The sequence below is a fragment of the Triticum aestivum genome, chromosome 5B (genome assembly GCF_018294505.1).
Source record: "Triticum aestivum cultivar Chinese Spring chromosome 5B, IWGSC CS RefSeq v2.1, whole genome shotgun sequence".
NCBI classification, from domain to species: Eukaryota; Viridiplantae; Streptophyta; class Magnoliopsida; order Poales; family Poaceae; genus Triticum; species Triticum aestivum.
This window is the reverse complement of record NC_057807.1, coordinates 289961291-289984958: the sequence shown is the minus strand read 5'-3', so window position 1 is coordinate 289984958 and position 23668 is coordinate 289961291. Positions and strand designations below refer to the sequence as shown.

The window sequence follows — 23668 nt, the reverse complement described above, 5'->3', positions numbered from 1 at the left end:
TGATTTAATATTGTGGGTGTTGATATTTCTTGGCTCTAAACTTGGTCAAAGTTAAAGAAATTTGACTTTCCAAAAAACTAATACCCCTTGTATTTTGGACCTGATGATATTTAGTTTGGCGGATTGGGGAGACCATGGGGTGTGTTTTATATTTATTTATAATGTGGTTATTTGGTCGGCCTTTGATGTTGTGATTCTGTGTTGTGCGTTAATCAACTCATATTTTTGTGGGTAAATTTCTGCGTCGTTGGCTACATGTACTACATTGGTGCTATAGTATCATCACATGGTGGCGCTTCTTTTTTCTAGGTGGTAAGAGGGTGCACGGGGTTGATATGTTTTTCTAGCGTTTGGTGTTGATTGATTTGAAAAATCATTGGCATAATCAAAATTGTAAATCAAATTTAAAATTGAATATCTCAATCGAATAAAAGAGATTCAAAATTAGGAAATATGATGAATTAAAATAATAAAATGGTAAAACTCCTTGAGAATTTATTGACCTGGTCAAAATCAGGTGATCAAGTTCTAAACTTTTTTTTAGAAACGGAGGAGGACCCCGGCCTCTGCATCTGGACGATGCATGCAACCACTTTATTAATTATTCACACAAGACCTTATAAAGTCATACAACAGTTAGACTAAAGCCACTGTCTAAGGCAACATCTGTCGCTACTTCTATCTAGTTGATGAAGGGATGATGATAGTCTGGGCCTAATACCAAAATAGACCTCGCAGTCAAACCTACCATCTAAGGCCCGAGGTCCCAACCAGGACGCTTGCCGGGTATGGGGCACCCACCAGTCCGGCGCACTTCTCAACCAGGACGCCTGCCGGGTATGAGGCCGCCGCAGCCACCTGCCATCAATCCATCTTCAGTGTTGTACTGCTGCATCAACCTTGCCTGGTCTAGCTGCCGTCGACGCCACCACGACGCCAGACAGCACCACCTACCTACGCGAGTCCATCTCTGTGCATCAGACGTCGAGTCCTCACGGCGCCATGCCGTTGAGATCCGCCGCCATCAATGTGTAAGTTGAAGCACCGCTCCACCAAAAAGCCTTCCACTGGTCCCTCGGTCTGTGTACACCTCCACAAATGACGCCCCCAAGAGGGAAACGACATCATAGCGTCGCCGTCATCTGATCTACTGATCTAGCGTTTCCCCTGGAGGTAGCATAGAGTGGACTTGAACTTCTCCACGGCGATGCCGTCAAGAAGGGAACGACGCAGACGACGCCGCCACCGCCGGCCTTGGCAGCTAGCCGAGAGCAAGTTTTCACCCAGATTTGTTCGAAGATCCTCCCTCGAGCATCTCGTGCATGGACTGCCGCCATCTCTGCCGGGGACTGGACGAAAGGGATCCAGGCCGCCGCCGCCTGACCGGCCATGGCACCACCACGGTGCCTACAGCCGGCGTCGTCAGGCCCACCACACTCGCCTGTAGATGCACACCGGAACCGTCGACCCGCCCAAGCCCGCCTGGGCAAGACCAGATCGGTGATCTCGGCCGCCGCCACAGGGGCGACTCCACCGCAAGGAGGTTGCGCCTCCGTTGACGCCGCCGTCACGCATGCCGTAGGGATCCCGCTGCTCCTTGCCGCCGGATCTCCGTCGAACGATGCGCCGCCGCCGCCCGGAAAAAAATGTCACCGCCGCACGAGGGATAAGGCCCCGCCGCCGCCGTCATAGGCCAGGCTTCACCGGTGAGACCTCAGGCGGCGGAAGGACGGAGGAGGCGAGGGGAGAGAGCCTAGGGCCGGTGGCGTGGTCGCCCCCCGTGTCGCCTAGGGTTGTGCGGGGGTGGGTGCGGGGTGCGTTTTTTTCAAAGAAAAAGCAAGAGATCAATGAATTGTGAGGACTTAAAAATTAAAAAGCATAGTGTATAGCATATAGTATAAAAGAATTAAACGAGAGCTTTGAGAAATTGTTGACTTGATCAAAATCGGGCAATCCAATTTCAATTGAACACCTCACTTGATTATGAGGCCTTTTATCCCTAGGAAGCTTAGTGATATAGCAGATACTCCTAAATGTAGAATGTAGAGTAGTATAGAGAAATTATCCTAGCCTCTTAGGATGCGGTAGGGTGTGAAAGCGGTGGGAGTTGGATGCCACTCAAAAAAAGAAGACAAAGAAATCAGTACAGGAGCAGACATGAAGAAGTGCGTACAGATTCTCCGTCATCATTGAGTTAACTAGTTGACGGAAGCTTGGCTTGCACTAGATCGATATTTTTATTGCCACTCATGTCTCATGTGGTAGCTATAGCCACCAAGCAGAGATTCGTATCATGTAATTATACTGTATTTAACTAGAAAAAGGATATATTTGGAATACGGTAGAGTCAACTGCGTCATAATAATAATCAGAGCCAGTTGTTGATTAAATAATAGTCCCAGTGATTCATCAACTATCAACACTACAAATTAACGAGCGAGGTGGCGAGGACGCTGAAGCTAGGAGGAGTCGATGAGCAAGGTGGAGATGGGCGAGGAGGAACAAGACGGTACAGCAGTACATGACCCCGAGAAGAAGATGAACAAGGCGTCGTCTGCGAGCACTGTCCCACCGTCGTCGTCCTTGAGGGACGCGCTCTCCTCCACCTCCTCGTCGTCCCTGAGAGAGCAACATCACGATGAGGAGGTCGAGCTGAAATGGGCGGCCATCGAGAGGCTGCCCACCTGGGACAGGCTCCACACCTCGCTCCCTCTCCATGCCAACGCCATTCATCCGTTGGAGCCGGTGGACGTGCGCCGGCTGGGGGCCGCGGACCGGCGGGAGCTGGTGCACACCCTCATCACCGACATCCACGAGGACAACCTCCGCCTGCTCCGGCACCAGCGCCGCAGGATGGACAGGGTCGGCGTGCGGCAGCCCACGGTCGAGGTCCGATGGCGGAACCTGCACGTCGACGCCGAGTGCCAGGTCGTCGATGGCAAGCCGCTCCCCACGCTCCTCAACTCCGCCATCTCCACACTCTCGGTAATCCATTCGTTAAACTTGCTGCTCTTCTCTTCACTTCTCTACTACGAGAGGTTTTGGCTATCGAATAGTAAGATTTTTTACCAATTCGTGCTTACCGTGGATGCTGCCAAATACCATCCAAGTACCGCTTGAAATACGATATTTCAAATGAATTTTAAATTCAAAATTGTGTACTACCTCGGTCTGGGCTAAGTCCTGCTGATCAAAATTCTAATACCAAGACGAGAGGACGAGCTAGTTTAGCGCTAATTAATACAAGCACATGCAGCAAGAAACCTGCAAGCCGCTGCATGCATCCTCCTTCCTCCATTTACTTTATTTGCAAGTAGTACTACTCCCTCCGTCACAGTCGTCACAGTTTTGAAAGCCCACTATACTTCTTAAATTAATTTTCTTGCATGCGGACCGAACCTCGCTGAGTTGCTAGCCGGCCTACAAATCCCAGAACGGAAGGTAGTACCGTAGCCAATATAAGGCGTCATTTGGTTTCACGGGATCCTCCCGGGATCCCTGCTATTTCCCTGGTTAAGAGCCCCACTTGGAAAGTTAGTCCCGATTTTCCTGCCGTGGCATTTGGTGGCACCGTGGAGGATAAATTCCCGTCCCAATCCACCCGATAGCCCCGGGTTTCCCACCCACGTCTCTACACATCGGGAGAACTGCCCCGGACGCCGTCCGCGTTCTTTTCGCGCGACTTCGCCTACCGCTTGTGCACTGGTCCGCAGGCTATTTCCCGGTCCTTTCTGTTGATAGTCTCCTCCACAACAGCTCATAGCGACCCACCAAAGACCCAAATGGAAACGGGGAGATCACCCCCACGGGAGAAGGGAATCCCCTGTGTCCGTGAAAATCCCCCACAGGGGTTTGTTACCCTGGGTGGTCCTCCCTTTGCAACCAAACAAAGCCTAATAGACCAGGCCAGGCCGCCGGAATTCGGCTGGGCGTCGGCCATGGACGGGGGGAGGGAGGGAGGTGGTGGGAGGGACATGGAGGCCTTGTTTGGTTGTAATGGGGAAGTATCCCAGGGGTCTAATCCCCCTCGGGGGGATTTCCATGGTCATCTGGGATCCCCTCCCACCACGGGGAGATCCTCTCCCCAGTTTGGACGAGAGGCGGAGGGGAGGAGTTCACGTACAGAAAAATGCTAAAATTCTTTGGAAAAAAAATCTCATATTCAAACATCATAAAAAATAACTCTGGTTTCTTTACAGAAATATCATATCAGTTCAGAAGTAATTAAAATTCTCCCGCAAAAAAAAGTAATTAAAATTTCTGTATATTTCCTTGATAAGTCCAGAAATGACACAAGTTCTCAGGAAGATAGAGAATAATTCAGGATTTTTTTGGAGAAAATAATAACACACACATAATCAGCAAATTAACACTTCAACCCAATTACATGCTAACAATAAGTTATGCGGTCGAGTCGCACAAATTACACAACACTACTGAGGATAAAATTTATTGTGCTAATCATGTTTTTTTAAATACTAACTACGGTTAAAAATCCAGCAAGAATAAGCATTTAGCTCCATTAAAAAAATGCCCATATGTGACACGTCCATAGCAAAAAGTTTTGCTGTTGAAATAGACACTTTACTGAAACTTCCAGCATCAACTTCTTTGAACATTTTTATTTGCTATCTTTAGGAAACCTGCAAAGCAAAAAAGGAACATTGTTGTTACTACACAATATGAGATTTTAAACTAGTATATATATAACATAAGCACAAATTCTTATTTATATGCATGTTGGCAAACAAACAGATGCAAACATTATAAAATGTTGGTCTCTCTTTTGGATAATCCGCAGTCTTAATAGTACATGGATTCATCTTTTAATTGCTTTATCACTACTATGCGTTTTACAAATCAAGCTTCAAATTTTCGAGAACTTGAATGATCGGCCTCGATGAGATTGGACATTACCTGATACTTTGGCGGGAACTTGAGAGCTTCACCCTCTCTGACCAACCCGACGCCATCACCTGGAAGTGGAGCGGCAGGAGCACAGATGCACATACTCTGCTAGCTCATGATACAGCGCCTGGAAGTTCATCGACAAAAGTTTACCGACAGATGCAATTTGTATCATTGGTTTTCTTGATCATGCAAGGCCTACTCATGTCATATACCTGTCGTATTAAGTATTGAGCTCATGTTCATGCATCTGGTGGGAACAAGACTGTAATCAAGAACAGTGCCAAGTTTGAAGGGGAGCAGTAAAAGAATTTCAAGGGATGTCATGTGATGCATCAGCTCACTGTGCACTGAAGTAACCATCTTCGAGTTATACATCACATCAAGAATTAGTGCAGTTCAGGTTCATGCCACACATGTTTTCAGAGAACCAAGCAAAACATGGACCAACTAGCGATTGTAAAACAAGGCATGTCCTCTTGGCATGGTGAGTTAAATAAAATGGTATTGCAAGATAATTCACAACAAGTAAGATCATAGGAAGCATCTAGAAAAAGTGCAAGGATTTAATAAGTAAATGCAGCCCATGGTGCAGATCCTATGACAAAATTCTCAACCCTAAGATGTTGGGCTGCATGATAAAAGTTGTCTTTGTTTGGTTATAGTCAGCATGTCATAATGTTGATTTCAGGTGAAATTAAATGTTGTGTTAACCATTTATAAAGGAAAGCTAATACTATACACCTCCATAAAGCCATTGTTCAAATATACAGCTTGTTAGCTATGCCTGACTCAAAAAATAGCATTACAAGAGTTAATTAATCACAAAGAACACTGTGCATAGATTAGCATCGTGTATACAACATCACAAGGAAACAAAGGTGATTGTGCTTAGTTGTGAGATCAGGATGGTTAGAGGTGCTGCAAACGTGGATGTAAGGTGTACACTTGCTCACTTGTGATACAAATCTCAGACGCAAGAGGAGTTTCTTGGATCTGTACAGGTGCTCGTCAGTGCGTGTAGCAGGGAAGACATCACCATGGAGAAGAAAAACACTGGATAGAAGAGGAGGAGGAGGTAATAACCTTGGTGAAAGGAGGGTGACCTCTTGGCCATCGTCGTCGCCGGAGGTGATAGAAGCTTTGAGGCAGAGGGGAGATGGATGACGCCCGGTCCGTCGCCGTCGCTGCTGCCGGAGGGACGGACTGTGGAGGCGGTTCTCTTGAGGGAGGGCGCGGGGGGCGGCGCTATCCGGTCGTCGGACGGAGATGCACCGAACGGAGGTGGAGGCTGGAGGCGGAGGCCGTCGCCACCGGTCGCAGGGAGAGCGAGCCAGTCGAGGGTTTACTCCCAGACCTATCGACATCGGGAGATCTATCCCGGGGATGGGCCGTGGAAAGGCCAGGGATCTCCCCGCCTCACGTGCTACCAAATGGGGCCGCCCGCTTCCCCGGGGCGAACTCAGCCCGTGGTGTACCCACCCGGGGAAAACGCAGGGATCCCCCGGGATCCCTTACAACCAAATGAGGCCGGAAGGGTTTGCTGTAAATGGCGTCAAATGGGCGGGCAGGGGTTGCTTTGTGCCACCGACAGACGGGTTACGGGAGGACAAGCGCGCGCGTCCCATCTGTCCGCGCGCTGTCCGTTTCACCCTAAAATCGACGTAAACTTGAGCCGGGTATGGGTCGAAAGCGAACTTAAAACGGACAAAAATCCGTTTGCACCCGCGCGCTGGACCGTCTGATTTACCCCTTTTACCTCAAACGGACGGGCCGGACAGGATAGGGTCGCGCGGTGGAGTTGGCCCGACGCCAGGCACCAGCCGGCGGGCCCCGGGCGCGGTCCGCCTCTCCTCCGCAATCTCCTCGCCGGCGACGCGCTCATCAGGGCACCTTCGTGCTCCTCTCGGGCCCCACTGCGGTCGTCTCCTCCGTCGTCTCCCTCCCTCCCGACGTCATGCGCGCCGCGCTCCAAGCCCTGGGTTGGGTAACGCGAGGGGACCAGAGTCAGCCGCCGCGCGCCGCTGCCATCCGACGGGCCTAATCTCCCGCGGCCAGAGCAAGCAAGAGGCGTCAGGAGATCGGCATGGAGGCTTCGATGTCGTCAGCGGCGGCAGTGCCCGCCCCAGACGGCCTCTCGCTGGGCTCGACCGAGTAGTCTTAGAGGGAGGAGGGGGAAGTCAGTGGAGGATGTGGCGGAGGGGAAGACAGACGTGCTGCAGGGGAGGTACCAGGCTACTACCAGCTGGGGCGGGTGCTGGGGCTCGTCGGTGGCGGCCCTCTTCGCCCGGATCTCCCGCGCCGGCCGCCTCCAGTTCGGGGCCTTCATCGTGCTCTGCGGCCACCCGCTCGCCGCCTTCACCTACGAGCCCCACCCCTTCGTGCTCGTCCTGCTGCTCACCGTCGCCAAGTGCTTCACTGCCATCACGCTGCGCAGGCTCATCCTGAAGCAGCGCAGCTGCTCCGCGTCAAGGTCCGCGAGAGCCTGCTCTGGATCAAAGCCCGCGAGCTCGACATCATGAAGCAGCAGGAGGTGGCCAGCACTAATGGTACTGTGGTACTCAACTTATATATTACTCAGCACTAATACGTAGTATGTATATATTATATACTGAAGTACTCCCACCTTAAACTAATATAAGGGTGTTTAGATCACTAATTTAGTGATCTATAAGGGCATCACCAACGCGAGGCGCCTGTTCAGGCGCTTGGACAGCAAATTAAAAATAATTTTATGGATAAGCGCCTTCTCAGCGTCCCTACCTCCAACGCTTTGTATGTTACCGTGTACTCAGGTCTAAGCCAATTTACACGACGAAAAACCTGAAGCGCTCGACGAAACATCTAGCATCGACGCTAGCAATTTTCCCAGGATCGGGTGGGAATATCCCAAAACGGTCAGGATTCCGACCCTGGCATGGGTCCTTAGCGCTCTTATATTAGTTTACAGAGGGAGTACAATATACAATAGAAGTGAGTTGATCCCGCGGAGAAGCACATTAGCAAAGTAGGATAGCAAGGGAGGAGCACAGCAGCAGAAGATAATAGCAAGGGGAGGAGCACAGCAGCAGAAGAGAACAACAAGGGGAGGAGCACAGCAGCAGAAGAGAACAGCAAGGGGTGAATTCAGGGGAGGAGCAGAACCAAAGGAGGGAGAGCGTCGTAATGCTCCTGGCAACCGCTGGCGGCGGTGGTGGGTGGCAGCGGCAATGGGGGTCAATGGGTGGTGGCTGCGGTTTGGTCCCAGGCGAGGCAGTTCGTTGTGGAGCGATCCCGGAAAGCTAGGTTGCAAATTTTTTCCCTTTCGCGGGCTGAGCGCTGCTCACTTATCCCTTCCAAATTGAGTCGATCCACTCAAACACCCAAACTAGTCTGGACTAGTCGATGACTAGTCACTCCACCGTTCGTGGCATGCACAGTGGGGGGGGGGGGGCGGGGTAAATGTGGCACATATTTGGGTAAATTGAAAATTTTCACTAAATCAGGTAATATCTGTCACGCGTGAAATTAGGGGGTAAAAATGGAATTCACTCAAAACAGTAAAAAAGATGCAGTACTGGGAAAACGAACCTTTGAGCGGTTGCGTAACCACTACAGCACTAAGGTATGATGTTGGACAAGAGATGGTACAATACTTAGCCACATTTTGAGCATTTAAATTCAAAATTTTCAAGAAATTTGTTTTTTTTTTTTGCTCAAGAGACCCATATACCGGGGTTAGCGAGAAACGCAAATTGAATTTCTCGCTCGGTACCGAAAACCTACCACTCGCCTCGCGACCTGCTCGCTCAAATGCCACCGTTGCCATCTGCAGCTACTCACCACCATGCTCGGCTTCAACCGTAACCAAGAAAGGATCCACATCCTCAAAGATGTCACTGGCATCCTCAAACCTTCCAGGTGAGCTTCCTCCTGCTATATTTTCATTTACTTGCTGATCAACATTCCCCCTTTCCTTCCTTCCTCATCATCAGTATGCAAATGCAACACCAATCTGTGTGTACATGCAGGATGACCCTTCTCCTTGGACCCCCAGGCTGTGGCAAAACCACCCTTTTGCTAGCACTTGCTGGAAAGCTCAACAAAAATCTCAAGGTATCCCCACTCTTTTTTCCATCGACACATGTACCTTCCAATTCATATAATAGCCATATACTCCGCAGTTTAGCTTCCACTTATGAGCTCTATGTAGGTCTGAAGTTGCACACAGAAAACAGAGAAAATATTGTATGCCGTGCATTTCAGTACTTTAACTCACATACTATGGATGTGTGGTTGCATAGGTAACAGGTGAAATTGACTACAATGGTGTCAAGCTGCAAGATTTTGTTCCAGAGAAGACATCAGCGTACATTGGTCAGTACGATCTTCATGTCCCTGAGATGACTGTCAGGGAGACGCTCGACTTCTCTGCAAGATTCCAGGGCGTTGGCAGCAGAGCAGGTATTTTTTTTCTGGGACCTGGTTAACTAAAGGTTTTTAGGGACAGCAGGCAACTAACTAATCGAAGCAAATGTGCCAAAGTCATAATACCTTGATTTTAGGAAATATTAATTTCCCATTCTATCTACTAAACCAAGTGCTCTCAATTTCTTGTACAAAATAGAAATCATGAAGGAAGTCATTAGAAGGGAGGAGGCTGGGATCATCCCTGACCCCAACATAGATACATACATGAAGGTAAACACTGACCTATTTTGCTATAATGTTGTAACATTTCTGAGTGTGCCCATTGAAACACCTTTCTCTAATAATATTGAATCAGACCTTAAAACAACATCTTTCTGCCAAGTGCCATCATAATTTTTCAGTGGGATTCTTTTCTATTGATTCTTAAAAAGAAAAGCAATCGTATCATGGTTGTACAGACAAGTTCAGTTTAGCTGCAACATTTACAATTGCTGTGCACTTTTTTATAGGCAATATCCATGGATGGTTTAGAAAGAAGCATGCAAACAGACTACATTATGAAGGTAAACAATGTTCAAAGAAGAATTCATTGGTTCCAGCGCACAATGTTTTTCGTGTGCATAATCTATTCTTGGCTCACAGATAATGGGACTTGACATATGCGCTGATGTACTAGTAGGAGATGCCATGAGAAGAGGTATTTCAGGCGGTGAGAAGAAAAGACTAACCACAGGTGAATTTACAATACATATGACATTTTCAGGATGGTTTATTATCTCAACTATAATCTTGTAAATGATATTTCTTCTAGATAAATAAATTACTAACTGTGCAATTCATTGACTAAAATTCCTTAACTGCATATTGGAAGGTACACACCTTTTGTGCTGGCTAATTGATTTTGTCGATGCTTTCTGTACTTTATTATTAGCATGAGCTGATATGAATTTCTCACCACAATAAAGCTAAGAACAGGGGTATGGTAAACCATAAATTTCTGTTGTGATGAAAGCACATGAGCCTGAACGAATCAACTTAGCATGATTTATTTCTACTTTTTAGAATGTACTCCCTCTGTCCGGAAATAGTTGTCATCAAAATGAATAAAAGGGGATGTATCTAGATGTATTTTAGTTCTAGATACATCCTTTTTTGTCCATTTTGATGACAAGTATTTTCGGACGGAGGGAGTAGCTAGTAATGTGTTATATTCAGTTTATGTAATCCCAACCTCAATTTTGGTCTATATAGGATAAATAATACTCCCCCTGTAAACTAATATAAGACCTTTTAGATCACTAAGGTATTATATTAGTTTACAGAGGGAGTATAAATTAATTCGATACTGGATGCTTATTTTTTGTCACTTGTAAAAATTTCTTACAAGCAGGAGAGGTGATAGTAGGACCATCAAAAGCGCTCTTCATGGATGAAATATCAACTGGGCTGGACAGTTCTACCACCTTCCAAATTGTTTCTTGTCTCCAACAGCTAGCTCATATATCAGAGTCTACCATACTGGTCTCACTCCTTCAACCAGCACCAGAGACTTACCAACTTTTTGATGATATTATCTTGATGGCTGAAGGACAAATCGTATACCATGGTCCTAAGAGCTGCATTATGAGTTTCTTTGAATCTTGTGGCTTCAAGTGCCCTGGAAGAAAAGGGGATGCTGACTTCCTTCAAGAGGTATTTAGCAAAATACTAATTTACATATGTCAAAATAAGCATCAATAGCATCTCTGAGTTCTTGTGATCATGGTTCTTCCTGCTGTCTGACAAGTCATGGTGTTTATTTCACAAGATTAAGGAAAGCAAATCCAATGCACATGGAACCTAGACTTCACCTAAACGTTAAGGCATGCCCCGATTTGGGTGGCATGCCAGTGATAGACTTATTAGTTTAAAGAGTAGTTATGCTAACTCTGTAATAAGTTTGGCTGCATGCATTGATGATGCAGAGGCTTGAGGTAATAAAAGCCCCTGTTATCTAAATAAAATTAAGATATGCCCCACAAGAAATTCAAATTTCCGCTTCTCTAGTTCTTGTGTAATCTAGTCGGGTCTTTCTGTCAGTGCAGTCAAGCAGAATGCAAATCTGGCATGTTGAATCTCAGTTGCCATATGCATATCATTTGTTGAATATATAATAACAGAACTGGTCATTTTATGTGCCTAGAGTAATCCAAATAGCAATTCTCTTGTACACACGTTTCTGGTTTCAACATTTCTGCAAAGTGTAAGAGTTACACCTATAGTTTTGATGTGCATTCGATGAAAGTAACATTACTAATATGAAGTAATAGGGCACATATTATGGTCACCTGAGTTTGCCATGCTTTTTTGCACTCTTGCTTACCATCATAAAGTAGTCCAGTATTAACAATGTATGTATACATAGGTCCTATCAAAAAAAGATCAACAACAATACTGGAGCCGCACCGAAGAAGGATATAATTTTGTTACAGTTGACCAATTCTGTGATAAGTTCAAAGCATCTCAGAGTGGTCAGAATCTTGTTGGGGAGCTTTCAAAGCCGTATGATGAATCCAAAGGACATAAGAATGCACTGTCCTTCAGTATCTACTCGTTATCCAAGTGGGATCTCGTCAAGGCATGTTTTGCACGGGAGCTCCTTCTTATGAAAAGAAATGCCTTCATCTACATAACAAAAGCCATTCAGGTAGGCATGTCGAAGCTCTCTTTTCGGAAGAAAAAAAAACTGATCGATGCGTGGAGATTTTGTGCCTAATTTTACAGTGCTATCTCGAATGTCACGTCCTAGGTGTTTATGAGTGTAAAATGTGTTCTAGTCTGTAAATGCACAATCCTAGGTGTACTCAGTTGCGAAATATTGTAGAATTAGGACTATGTGCTTAACACAGGGTTACATGGACTACACACTGAGAACATTGAACTCTCGGACCATATAGAAGTCTAGAGCAGGAACTTGCCCAGAATGTCAGCATTTTATTCTGCATTCAGTTCCTACTCAGTGTGATTTGAGGACTTCAACTGCTTGTGTGTTTATATCATTACCTAAACTACAGCACCACAGCTGCAGTGTTTTTTGTTAAAGTATCTTTTACAGCTTTCATTTTTTTACGTTAACTGGCAGGAGCTCTGCTGATGCATTATAGATTAGGAGTAGAAAGTTTGTACAGGTGCAATCGCACAAGAGAACCAAAAAGGATCAGTCGCTGAACAAGGACCAGCTTTAGTTATAGATAATATGGATGGAATTTACAGCTATGTCATTTTGCATCTGGCTCAACATGACCACCATTTTCTCAACATGTTTCATATTTTCGCTGCAGCTTGGACTAATTGCTGCTATTACTGGGACAGTATTTCTGCGCACCCATATGGGTGTTGATAGAATTCATGCTAACTATTATATGAGTTCACTCTTCTTTGCGCTTCTGCTGCTGATGGTGAATGGTTTCCCTGAGCTGGCCATGGCAATTAACAGACTGCCAGTCTTCTACAAACAGAGAGACTACTACTTCTATCCTGCATGGGCTTATGCAATACCATCTTTTATCCTAAAGATTCCAGTCTCTTTAGTTGAGTCAGTAGCTTGGACATCAATATCCTACTACCTGATTGGCTATACCCCAGAAGCATCTAGGTAAAATTGCAATGCTGTTGGCACTAACTCAACTACATCAACATTTTCTGTAATTCAGTATCACCATTCACCCATTCTGAGTCATTCAGATGTTGAGTATAATCACCCAAGTGAAGAGTACAAGTAAAACATTGCTTATACTGGTTTCGCACTGATCTGGTGTACTGAAGTCAAACATCAAATTCGCTTATCTAACACCATATTTACTTCTCTTTCATTGTTTCCGCAAAACCTAGGTTTTCAGATGTAGCCTTTTGTGTTAACATGCATTATTCTTGTGTTTAGGTTTTTCTCTGAGCTCCTCATCCTCTTCCTCATCCACACAGTAACATTATCAAAGTTCCGGTGTGTTGCCTCATACTGTCAAACGATGGTGGTTGCTTCAATCTGTGGCACATTGACATTTCTAGTCATGCTTCTATTTGGAGGTTTCATAATTCCTCGTGGTAAGACACTCCCTTATTTCATAGACTTTGTGTTGCTAACAAGTGACGAGTCATAATTTATTGCAAATGTACGTCGTGCTCAACTATTATAAAGCACTGCTAACATTTTCAGTGTCATATTGCTACAACACTTTTGCCTAATTGGCTAAAATGGGGATTTTGGCTATCTCCATTCTTACGGTGAGATAGGCTTAACTGGAAATGAGTTTTTGGCACCAAGATGGTTAGAGGTACACTTTGGCATACAAAGTATGAATTAAGTGAAAAGCATGTTGTCGGTGGTTGGGTGCGACATATGCCAAAGGATGGCTTATCATGGTGGGAGCGAGTAGAGCGTCGCCGGTGCCTGGAAACGGGATGAGGCGAAGACATGCACGCCGGCGGATCTTACCCAGCTTCAGGGCTCTCCGAGGAGATAACACCCCTACTGCTGCTCTGCGGGGTCTCCGCATGATCACTATGGCAAAGTGAATACAAGGTTGCTCCTAGAGCTGTTTCCTGGAGGTAGGAGAAGGCTAGGCTAGCTCCCTCCTTCCTATATGGTCTGGTCTAGTGCTAAAGAAGCTATCCCCTTTGCATGGGTGCCCCGGGGGGCTTATATAGGCCTGCCCCCCAGGGATACAATGGTAATCCGGCTGGGCGCGGGTCCCAGCCGTCTGTCTCTCAGGCCGCCGTCTTCTCCGCCGACTGGTGGGCCCCACCGACAAGCCTGGTACTGTAGTCGTGCCTCTAATGACGCTCGCTTGGTCATGGGGTCGTGGCAACAGTGCCGCCGCCTCGCGGACGATCACTGTCGCCATTCCCCGTCTTGTCTGGTTAATGGCGTGCGGTGCCCGTGGGAGGGGCCGGCCGACTCCAGGGGGCCGATTCCCGCGGGTCCGTCTTTGTGGCGCTCTTGCCATCTTCTGTCCCTCCGCTGACGGGCGGGTCCCGCCGTCTCTAGGCCGTACAGGTAAGCCGTCGTGGGCATAGTGCGCCGCCCACGGGGGCTGAGGTCAGGGCGGGCATGGCAACAGTGCCGCGCCACAATGGAGATCTCCAGCGATACGACGCACTGTAGCCATGCCAGCCCTTCGTAAGCGGGGCAGGGACGGCCACGCAGTGACCGTACCCCGCCCCGTCCATCGTGGCGAAGGCAGGGGGTGGTTGGAGCCGCGGGCCGACTCCCACAGTCGGCTTATCTCGAAGTCGCCAGCTAAGAGTCGGCTTATCTCGAAGTCGCCAGCTAAGAGTCGGCTTATCTCGAAGTCGTCCCTAGAACTCGGCCGTGAGGGGCAGTTGCCGCCGACTCCCAGGAGGCGGCTCTTTATCGTGGGGGTCTTGAGGGGCGCAGTCTGCCCCTGTGTTTTGAAAGGTTCTGGGACTCGGGTTAGCCTACCCGTGGCCCATTACTCTGACACATGTATTCCTAAAGGATACTGAAATTTCTATGTTTGTAGATCACGTTATCTGGTGTAACACTTGGAAAGAGGGTACTAATGGATCAAGCACTAGACTTCTCCAGCTACTTCTACTGGATCTCAGTTGCAGCATTGATTGGGTTTACTTTGTTGTTCAATGTAGGCTTTGCCATCGGCTTGACCATTAAAAATAGTAAGTGCGACATGGCTGAAATTGCATTAAGCTAATTGGCTAAGTAACTTAAAACACTTTACTTTCTTTCTAACAGTATCACATGAATTGTGAACTCAATCAAGCATATGCTGGACAAAAAGTACTTCCATTCAGAAAAAACATCCTGTTTGCTCTTGTTAGAAATGCCATCTGCTCCAATGTCCTTTGAACCTCTCAGTTCCAGGATCTTCTCGTGCTATTATCTCTTGCAGTAAGCTTGCCACATTTGGTGAAAGAAACCAAGCTAAGGATATGAAAAATGGGATGCCTAATTTACAAGCAGAAACCGCTTTGACACCTAATAGGACTGGTTAGTTGAATTCTACATGATGCAACTAAACACAACTAATACTGTCGATGGAATACAATCAAGATTTAACTTATAATGTGCAGGGAGGATGGTATTTCCTGTCACACCCCTTACAATATTATTTCAAGATGTCAACTACTATGTAGACACCCCCACAGTAATGCTCATGTAGCTTGAACATCTATGAACACATGACCTGAGAGCTTAAAGCCATAGCGTGGGCTGATAATTAATATCTAAGTATTTCCTCGTTGCAGGAAATGAGGGAGCATGGTTATATGGAAAGAAAACTACAACTACTGCACAATATCACAGGAGCATTTCAGCCAGGGGTTCTCTCAGCCCTTATGGGGGTTACTGGAGCGGGAAAAACAACACTCCTTTATGTTCTTGCTGGAAGGAAAACGGGTGGTGTTATTGAAGGGGATATAAGAATAGGAGGCTATCCTAAGATCCAGCAAACTTTTGCTAGGATATCAGGCTACTGTGAACAGACTGATGTTCATTCCCCACAAATCACAGTGGGTGAATCAGTTGCATATTCAGCCTGGTTGCGCCTTCCACCAGAAATTGATTCAAAAGCAAGAAATGTAAGCTATATTTGTTTCTGTAACGAAACAAGAGCTACAAATACGCAAACATATATGAAACTATATTTTAAGTGTAGGGTACTGGGTGGCATACTTGTATCCAAGCCTCCTGCGTGCTAGGAACAGTTGAAATGAAACTGTGAGCTCACCTGTGTTCCTTTCCCTTGCAGGAATTTGTAAATGAAGTTCTTGAAACAATTGAGTTAGATGAAATTAGAGATTCTTTGGTTGGAATACCAGGGGTAAATGGACTATCGACAGAGCAACGGAAACGGCTCACTATTGCAGTTGAGCTTGTGTCTAACCCTTCAATCATATTCATGGATGAGCCGACATCAGGCTTGGATGCAAGGGCAGCTGCTATTGTCATGCGTGCAGTCAAGAATGTTGCAGATACAGGTCGGACAGTCGTGTGCACCATTCACCAACCAAGTATCGATATATTTGAGGCATTTGATGAGGTAATTACTTTACATATTATATATATATATACTTCTGACCTTGTTCAAGATTCTCTTTCTAGGCGCCAAGACATGAATGTATTAAATAATAATTTTCAAGGCGTAAAAATAATCTAATATAGACTTATCATATATAGGTATTATAAGTTGATTATATTGAAGAAGTAACATGATTACCAAGTGTTGCTACCTCAGCTTGAAATGAAATTATAAAGCCAAGATCTGACATCAACCATCAGACATGGAACGAATTGCATGCTACCTCAGAAAGAACCCTTGACACTTTATCTACCGGAAGTCCGGAACAGAAATCAAGCCGCACTAACAGGCTGCTTAAAGGACCCCAAATTAAGTCCCAGGACAGAGTCTACCTCTTCTAAGTTTTCGAGAAGCTAACAATAATTTTCTGACTTTTGAAAATAATCACACTGAACTCTGTTGTATTATTAACAAGCATGCTGTTCAAAAGAGCTGACACGTTCATTTATGGGGTAGAAATTCCCAGATTAATTGGAGAAAAGAGAAGAACTTACGTCTCCTGGCTGGGCTTCTGACACAGAACTCGGTTGCATTATTAACACTTATCTTGGTTGGGTTTAACAGTACCGCTTAAGTAGATGTATATGTTATCACAGCTGCATACGTTCTCATTTATAAGTATTGAAGTTCTGTATCAAAAGCAACTCTACCAATTCAACCAAAGCCTAAACCTTAGTTCCTGTGATTTTGTGTACATTGTTATCATAAATTTCTTAACCAGAATAATTCATATAAAGTGGAGTGCCATTTTACTAATTAGCTCGTAATATATATGTAGTTGATGCTGATGAAAAGGGGTGGAGAGTTGATCTATGCTGGGCTAGTTGGACATCATTCATGTGAGGTCATCCAATATTTCCAGGTAATTAGTGATTTCAACTCGTCCTTGCACAAAAAGACTAAGTAAATGTGCATATGATTTACATCACCCATTTGTATATGATATAAGTCAGTTTAAACCTGTTGTTTACAGTAAACAAACCTAACAATATTTTGTTTTCATCCTTTTCTTTATTTTAAGGAGATATACTTTTTTAACTGAAAAATCAAGAAGTTACTTATACTTCTGAATCCATTATCTAGTCCTCATGATTTGCATTCTACGTAGCACTTGAAGGGGTGAGCAATATTAATCATAGTTGCACTACTATATTTTGATTAGAGGAGGCTATACTCAATTCACCACCAAGGCCACCACCTGAATTTTCCCCCCAGTTGCTTGTGATATACTAACTGATGATATTTGTTCTTTATTCTTCTAGGCAATACCTGGGGTTCCCAGGATCAAGGACAACTACAACCCATCAACATGGATGCTAGAAGTTACTTCCACATCTATGGAAGTTCAACTGGGAGCAGATTTTGCACAATTGTACAGGGAATCATCAATGTGCAAGTAAGTTTCAAAGAACCAGCTAGGTCAGCAATAGTGCTAACCCAATCGATTATGCAAAGAAAAGTTTCATGTCAAACAGAACGTAGTGCTTCCAGCCTTCCATAGTACTCCCTCTGTTCCTAAATATAAGTCTTTCAAGAGATCTTAATATAGACTACATACGGATGTATATAAACATATTTTAGAGTGTAGATTCAATCATTTTGCTCCGTACGTAGTCCGCATTGAAATCTCTAAAAAGACCTATATTTAGGAACGGAGGAAGTACTTGAGAAAAACAAAAATACACATGTGGGTCTCAAAGTTTGATCAGAACAGAATATAAGCACGGATAACCATGCCATGCATAATATAATATTTGTGCTAACCAGTATGTAAATTTGGTGATCAAAGGGACAAGGACATGGTGGTAAAGCGGTTAAGCATACCAGTTCCAGGTACGACCGACCTCCATTTTGCGACACGGTTTCCACAGAAGTTTCAGGAGCAATTCAAAGCTTGCCTCTGGAAGCAGTGTTTGTCGTATTGGAGAACCCCTTCCTACAACCTGGTGCGATTTGTGTTCATAACATTATCCTGCATTTTCTTTGGTGCACTGTTCTGGCAACAAGGCAACATCAACCACATGTATGTAAACCATCTCTTGAATATGTATCTTAATTAACTCATGCAAATATGGGAGAAGCATATGACTGAAGTTGCTTGTTTTGTTTGAGGGTAGAAACGACCAGCAAAGTCTCTTCACCATATTGGGGTGCATGTATGGAATCACTCTGTTCGCTGGCATCAACAACTGTCAATCGGTGATGCCATTTATCTCCGTGGAGCGCTCTGTCGTTTACAGGGAGAGATTTGCAAGGATGTACTCTCCTTGGGCCTACTCTTTTGCGCAGGTCCTGTTAATCACATTAAGTTTTTTCAGATGGGTTATATCACTACTACATGCAGACATTGACTTTTCTTTTTTCTGGAGATAGGTTGCCATGGAGATACCTTATGTGCTGATGCAGGTGGTGCTGTTCATGTTGATAGCATATCCGATGATAGGGTACGCGTGGACAGCAGCGAAGTTCTTTTGGTTTATGTACACCATGTTTTGCACACTGCTCTGCTTCGTCTACATGGGAATGGTGGTGGTGTCGTTCACCCCCAACATCCAATTTGCATCCGTACTTTCATCTATGTTCTACACCCTACAAAACCTCATGTCTGGCTTCATCGTGCCTGCGCCTGTAAGTGAACCTATCTAAACTCTAGTATACATACCATTACAATTAGAGATAAAAATGATGGTGCCTAAAAAGACTTCATAAACATATGGTAGCAAATACCGAGATGGTGGATATGGTTCTACTACGTCTCCCCAATGTCGTGGGAGCTAAGGGTCTTATTCACCACGCAGTTCGGGGATTACGACGACAGGATGATCGATGTATTTGGAGAGACCAAATCGGTCCCAGCATTCATGAAGGACTACTTTGGTTTTCGGCGTGATTTGCTGCCGCTGGCGGCTGTTGTTCTGGCGGCATTCCCCATCCTTCTTGCCGTTCTCTTCGGTTACAACATCTCAAAGCTCAATTTCCAAAGGCGATAGACACACATGTATTCATCAAAGTAGTAAAACAGTAGCACGGTAGAGAAAAGATATTGCTTGCGCGCGCGCCCACACACACGTATCTCTGCGTACTATAAAGTTTAAAGCCTGAGTTTGCTTACCAACAAGAAAAGGCCAGTGTATGTTTTTTTGTGTCAGTGACACATAGTGCAACAGAATTCCAGTGGTAGTGAGAATATTGTCGTTGACAGAGGTTCTTGGGCACTTTCATAGTAGCCTGTCTTGTTTGTTATTACTGTAAATAAATTCGTAATTACAGAGGCTCTTTGGCACTTTCACAGTCTTGCAGTAATGAAAGACCGCAACGCGCAACCCAGACAGTTTCCATTAGCAGAATAGAAATGGTATCAGCTGCTCTGCAAAGTTTTTTACTGAACCTATTATCAACCATAAAGTTTGAGCTTCAATGCATCAGAGGGGTTCAGATCTTCTGCAGTATCGTGCTGTAGTGCGGATGATCACATATGGGGCTGGGTCCCACATGGCAGTGACTGTACTGCAGAGGATCCTAACCCGCATCAAAGATGTGTGGTGACTATTCAAAATATCAAAGAATTAGCATCAGCTGCTCCACATATAAATATGGTTCAGTATATGTATGGCTTACTTCTCCATATGTCCGTATTGGTTATTCAGTCAGCCTTCAACTTCTGGTTCTTTAGAATGAGTTAACTGAGCAAGACCACATGTATTCTGTAGGGGTTTTACATGGTCCACAAACCACAGATCCTCGTCTAATTTTTTGCAGGGAAACCCATATCTCAGATTGGGAATGTTTTGACAACAAAACTGACACGCAGGGCCCACAACCACCGTGTCACTCGAAGGCCTCCACTGGTCATGGAAGCTCTCCCCGCCTGCCACAAACCAGGTGGTGGCGCCCTGGCGGCACATGTACCGGCCAAGACATCAACTCCTCGAAGCCGCCGCGTGGAGCGACTGAGGGTGCACGCCAAGTGTGAGATCCGGTACCATGGCGAAGCTACGAACACTGTGGCTGCTAATTTGTTGACGGGAAACATCGAGAGAGAAGATGTCACACCTGCAGCGCACTGAGTAATGAGGTGGACCAAGAGCATCTCCAACCACAACCACAAGTATTAACTTTGGCCGCAAACGCTGGCGTCCGCAGGCAGTGACGGGTCAACACACAAATGCATCTAAACCGAATACTTAAATTCATATTAGCTCATGCAGCATTGTATGTAGCTAAACACATGTCATCGTTGGCATGATCTACTAACTATAAACGATACGATGACCGAAAAAGTTCATCCACGATCGGCCTTGCCCTTGCCTTTACCCTTCCCGTCGTCCTTGCGGCAACAGTGGTCGAAGATGAAGAACGGATCAAGGCGGATCTACTCACAACCGGAGTTGATCGATCCGTCGCCGTCCACATCTTTCTCCTCCATGGGGGGCAATCCGGCCATGGCGCGGACCGCCCAGCTTTGGTCTTTTGCCATCGCCTTGACCTCCCTCCTCCACCACTTCTCGGCTATGCGGGCACAGAGGGATTCCTCCGATGCCGCCTCGCGGGCTACCGGAACCTCCTCCAGTTCGCGAGTGCCATGGTTGCCTGTGCCACGAGGGTTGCGGCAGCCGCCTCCACTAGAAGCTGCGCATGAAGCCTTGCGTGGTCGGCATGCTGCGCCTCCTTTTCGGATTCACGACTAGTCATGGAGGCGCAAATGGCCTCCGTTTTGGCGCCCGATGCCGCAAGCACTAGGTGCCACCTAAAAGGTTTCGGCGGCATGGCAGGGTTGTGCCAAACGACCATCATGACAGTTGCTGGCGACACGCGGCAAGATCCGCCGGCCCTAGATCCGACCGCCAGATGGGAAACGGATTCCCATCGGCTCGCTGAAGACCGCGGGAGGGTGCACTCCTCTCGGGAGCGTCAGAGAGCAGAGCGAATGGACATCTGCTCCTCGGGGCTGCAAGGGATGAGCTCATAGTCCTCAGATACGGATATGCCGGAGTCGGATCCAGGCGCCGCCATGGAGGATAATGTTGGAGCTCGCCAGAGAGGAGCTTGGTAGTGTAGGAGGGGAGGGGAGTGGAGTGGAATGCGGGTAGGGTTTCGGCTGGAGTGCGGATAGGGTGCATTTTATGTGGGGTCGGTGGGCTAGAGTGGGCCGAATCCGACGTGGCGAGCGCGTTCGTGTGTCTCTATATCCGCCCCAGATTTGGGTTGGATATTGGGAGTGCCGGTCAGTCCGAGCGTTTGAGCCGGAAATTGGGGCACCCGGTTGGGTGACATTTTCTCGTCCGGACAACCTGTTCGGGCGTTTGGGGCAGATATAGGGGGTCCGGTTATAGATGCTCTAAAAGTGTCTGACGCAATGCGTACAGACGCTTGTGGCCCAAGCCGTGTGAGGAGTCTGTATTTAGTTGCAGTGGCAGAGAAAGTGTGGTGTGGAGTATTTAACCAAAAACTACCACAATTCGACCAACCGTGGCGAAAAGCTATCGCTTTCCAAACTTTGGCAGAAAACTACCAGTTTTACTCTAATTTTTGGGAAGAAAACTATCAAGTTTGATAACATCCAATTCGGCAATTTTAAACCTTTTTATGATAGAGATGGCCAGCATGTAAGTGCTGACGTGGCATAGTAGTCAAACTCCGTTAGATTGATTGATAAGTTGGGCATTATGACATGTGAGACCCACATGTCAGCATCAACCTCTTCTTGATGAAGAAAATTTTTCTTTGGGACATTTCCTCAAGCAGCTTGTATGCATGCCAGAGCACGAGCTGCTCGTCCTTGACTACCTGTTGCCGGTGTGTTGGATCCACGCGGGGCACCTGTCAAAGGAGGAGAGGAACCGAGGAAGGGTGTCGAAGGAGAGGAACTAAGGAAGGGCGTCTCCTTGGCGTCATTGGTGAGTCGCGGGAGGTCGGAGGTGGTGGGTGACCGCGGTCGTGTCGGTGGCCACCATGTTGCCGCCCCTAGGCTCCACCTAAGGGGATGGGTGACCACGGTTGTGCCGCTCATCGCCATGCTGCCGCCCCCTAGTCTGTCGGAGGGGGAGGGTGACCACGACCACGCCGTTAGTCATCGAATGTCGAGCCGCACCTGTACAACATTTAGATATTTAAGGTAGATCTCTAAAGACCTTCACAAAACTCGTTCTTCAGGTAGTCCACAACTACTCTTGGGCGCTCAGAACAGACACCTAACTGTCTAGTGGATGCACAGTCCACAAGAGTGATAGGTTAAGATCAACTTCGACCAAGTTCTTCAGTGATTCACAATCACTTAGCATTTTAGGCTTTGAGTTTTTCCTCACTAGGATTCTCTTACATCTGTGGGAGGAAAAAGGGTTGCTCAGACAAACTCTATTAATTCGCACGAGTAGCCAACCGTCTACGGTTGAAGTGGGTGGCTATTTATAGTCGGTGAAGCAAGCCCAGGGGCTGATATGATCATTCGAGACACACTCACATGGTCAACAGAACACATGGCTAACAGTGAGATTTCAGAATAGCTCTCTCTCTCTCATGTGTCATGTCTTGCGATACAAGACAACTAGCTGAACTACGAGGCAAATGCGCTAGAGAGTTCCGAGAGTGACATCTCGAACTCTGAAGCCAAATGCACTCATTGCAGAACTCTCAAAGTCTTCAATTTTAGGTTTGGATTGAGCGCACGCTAGAAGACTTCAATCTAACTTTCACTTTGATCTCCCTTGATAGCACGGTTTTCCCCTATTGACTCAAATAGAAGTAAAAGAAACTAGTAAACAAAAGTTTACACTTCTGCTTCACCCTTCTTGAATGGGTCATAACTCTGCTAGACCAAATCCCACTAGTGCAGGACCGGGCTGTATCACCGGTTCCTAAGGCCCTTTAGTGTCGGTTCTGTAACCGGCACTAAAGGGTGGGGACTAAAGGTCCCCCCTTTAGTACCGGTTCAACATGAACCGCCACTAAAGGGCCACCACGTGGCACGAGCCAGCGCCGGGGGCGGGGAGACCTTTAGTACCGGTTGGTAACACCAACCGTTACTAGAAGGTTTGGGGGGTTTTGGGTTCATGATTTCGTTTTCCTTTAGTTTTGTGTTTTCTATTTAATTGTTTTTCATTTGCTGGTATTTTATGATACTACATATTTGATACGTTTCCAACGTATCTATAATTTATGAAGTATTCATGCTATTATTTTTATCATTCTTAGATGTTTTACAATCATTTTACATCATTTTATATCATTTTTTGGGACTAACCTATTGACATAGTGCC

General features: G+C 46.2%; 1 protein-coding gene and 1 long non-coding RNA gene across 5 annotated transcripts; one reads left to right on the top strand and one right to left on the bottom strand.

The window, feature by feature from the left end:
* The first annotated feature begins 2449 nt into the window (after nt 1-2449).
* LOC123111447 (ABC transporter G family member 41) lies at nt 2450-23408 on the top strand. Of its 3 annotated transcripts, none has more exons than XM_044532255.1 (21): nt 2450-2985; nt 8723-8808; nt 8919-9003; nt 9192-9351; nt 9515-9588; nt 9828-9881; nt 9961-10051; nt 10709-11010; nt 11723-12004; nt 12639-12952; nt 13238-13398; nt 15191-15322; nt 15406-15479; nt 15580-15912; nt 16083-16373; nt 17191-17274; nt 17675-17808; nt 18202-18435; nt 18530-18701; nt 18786-19040; nt 20224-23407. In XM_044532255.1, exons 1-21 carry the CDS (start codon nt 2473-2475, stop codon nt 20383-20385), a joined length of 3993 nt encoding a protein of 1330 aa, XP_044388190.1. In that variant the 5' UTR covers nt 2450-2472; the 3' UTR covers nt 20386-23407. The 3 variants fall into 3 exon arrangements, with proteins under 3 accessions (XP_044388190.1, XP_044388189.1, XP_044388191.1); XM_044532254.1 differs by having other exon boundaries at nt 19133-23407; XM_044532256.1 differs by lacking the exons at nt 12639-12952; nt 13238-13398; nt 15191-15322; nt 15406-15479 and having other exon boundaries at nt 19133-23408.
* Nucleotides 4249-6373, bottom strand: LOC123111449 (uncharacterized). 2 transcript variants are annotated; one of them, XR_006454444.1, is made up of 4 exons: nt 5995-6373; nt 5124-5904; nt 4918-5035; nt 4249-4643 (listed from the first exon to the last, which is right to left on the bottom strand). It is a non-coding gene; the product is annotated as an uncharacterized lncRNA (long non-coding RNA). The 2 variants fall into 2 exon arrangements; XR_006454443.1 differs by lacking the exon at nt 5124-5904 and having other exon boundaries at nt 5995-6326.
* Nucleotides 23409-23668: the final 260 nt, after the last annotated feature.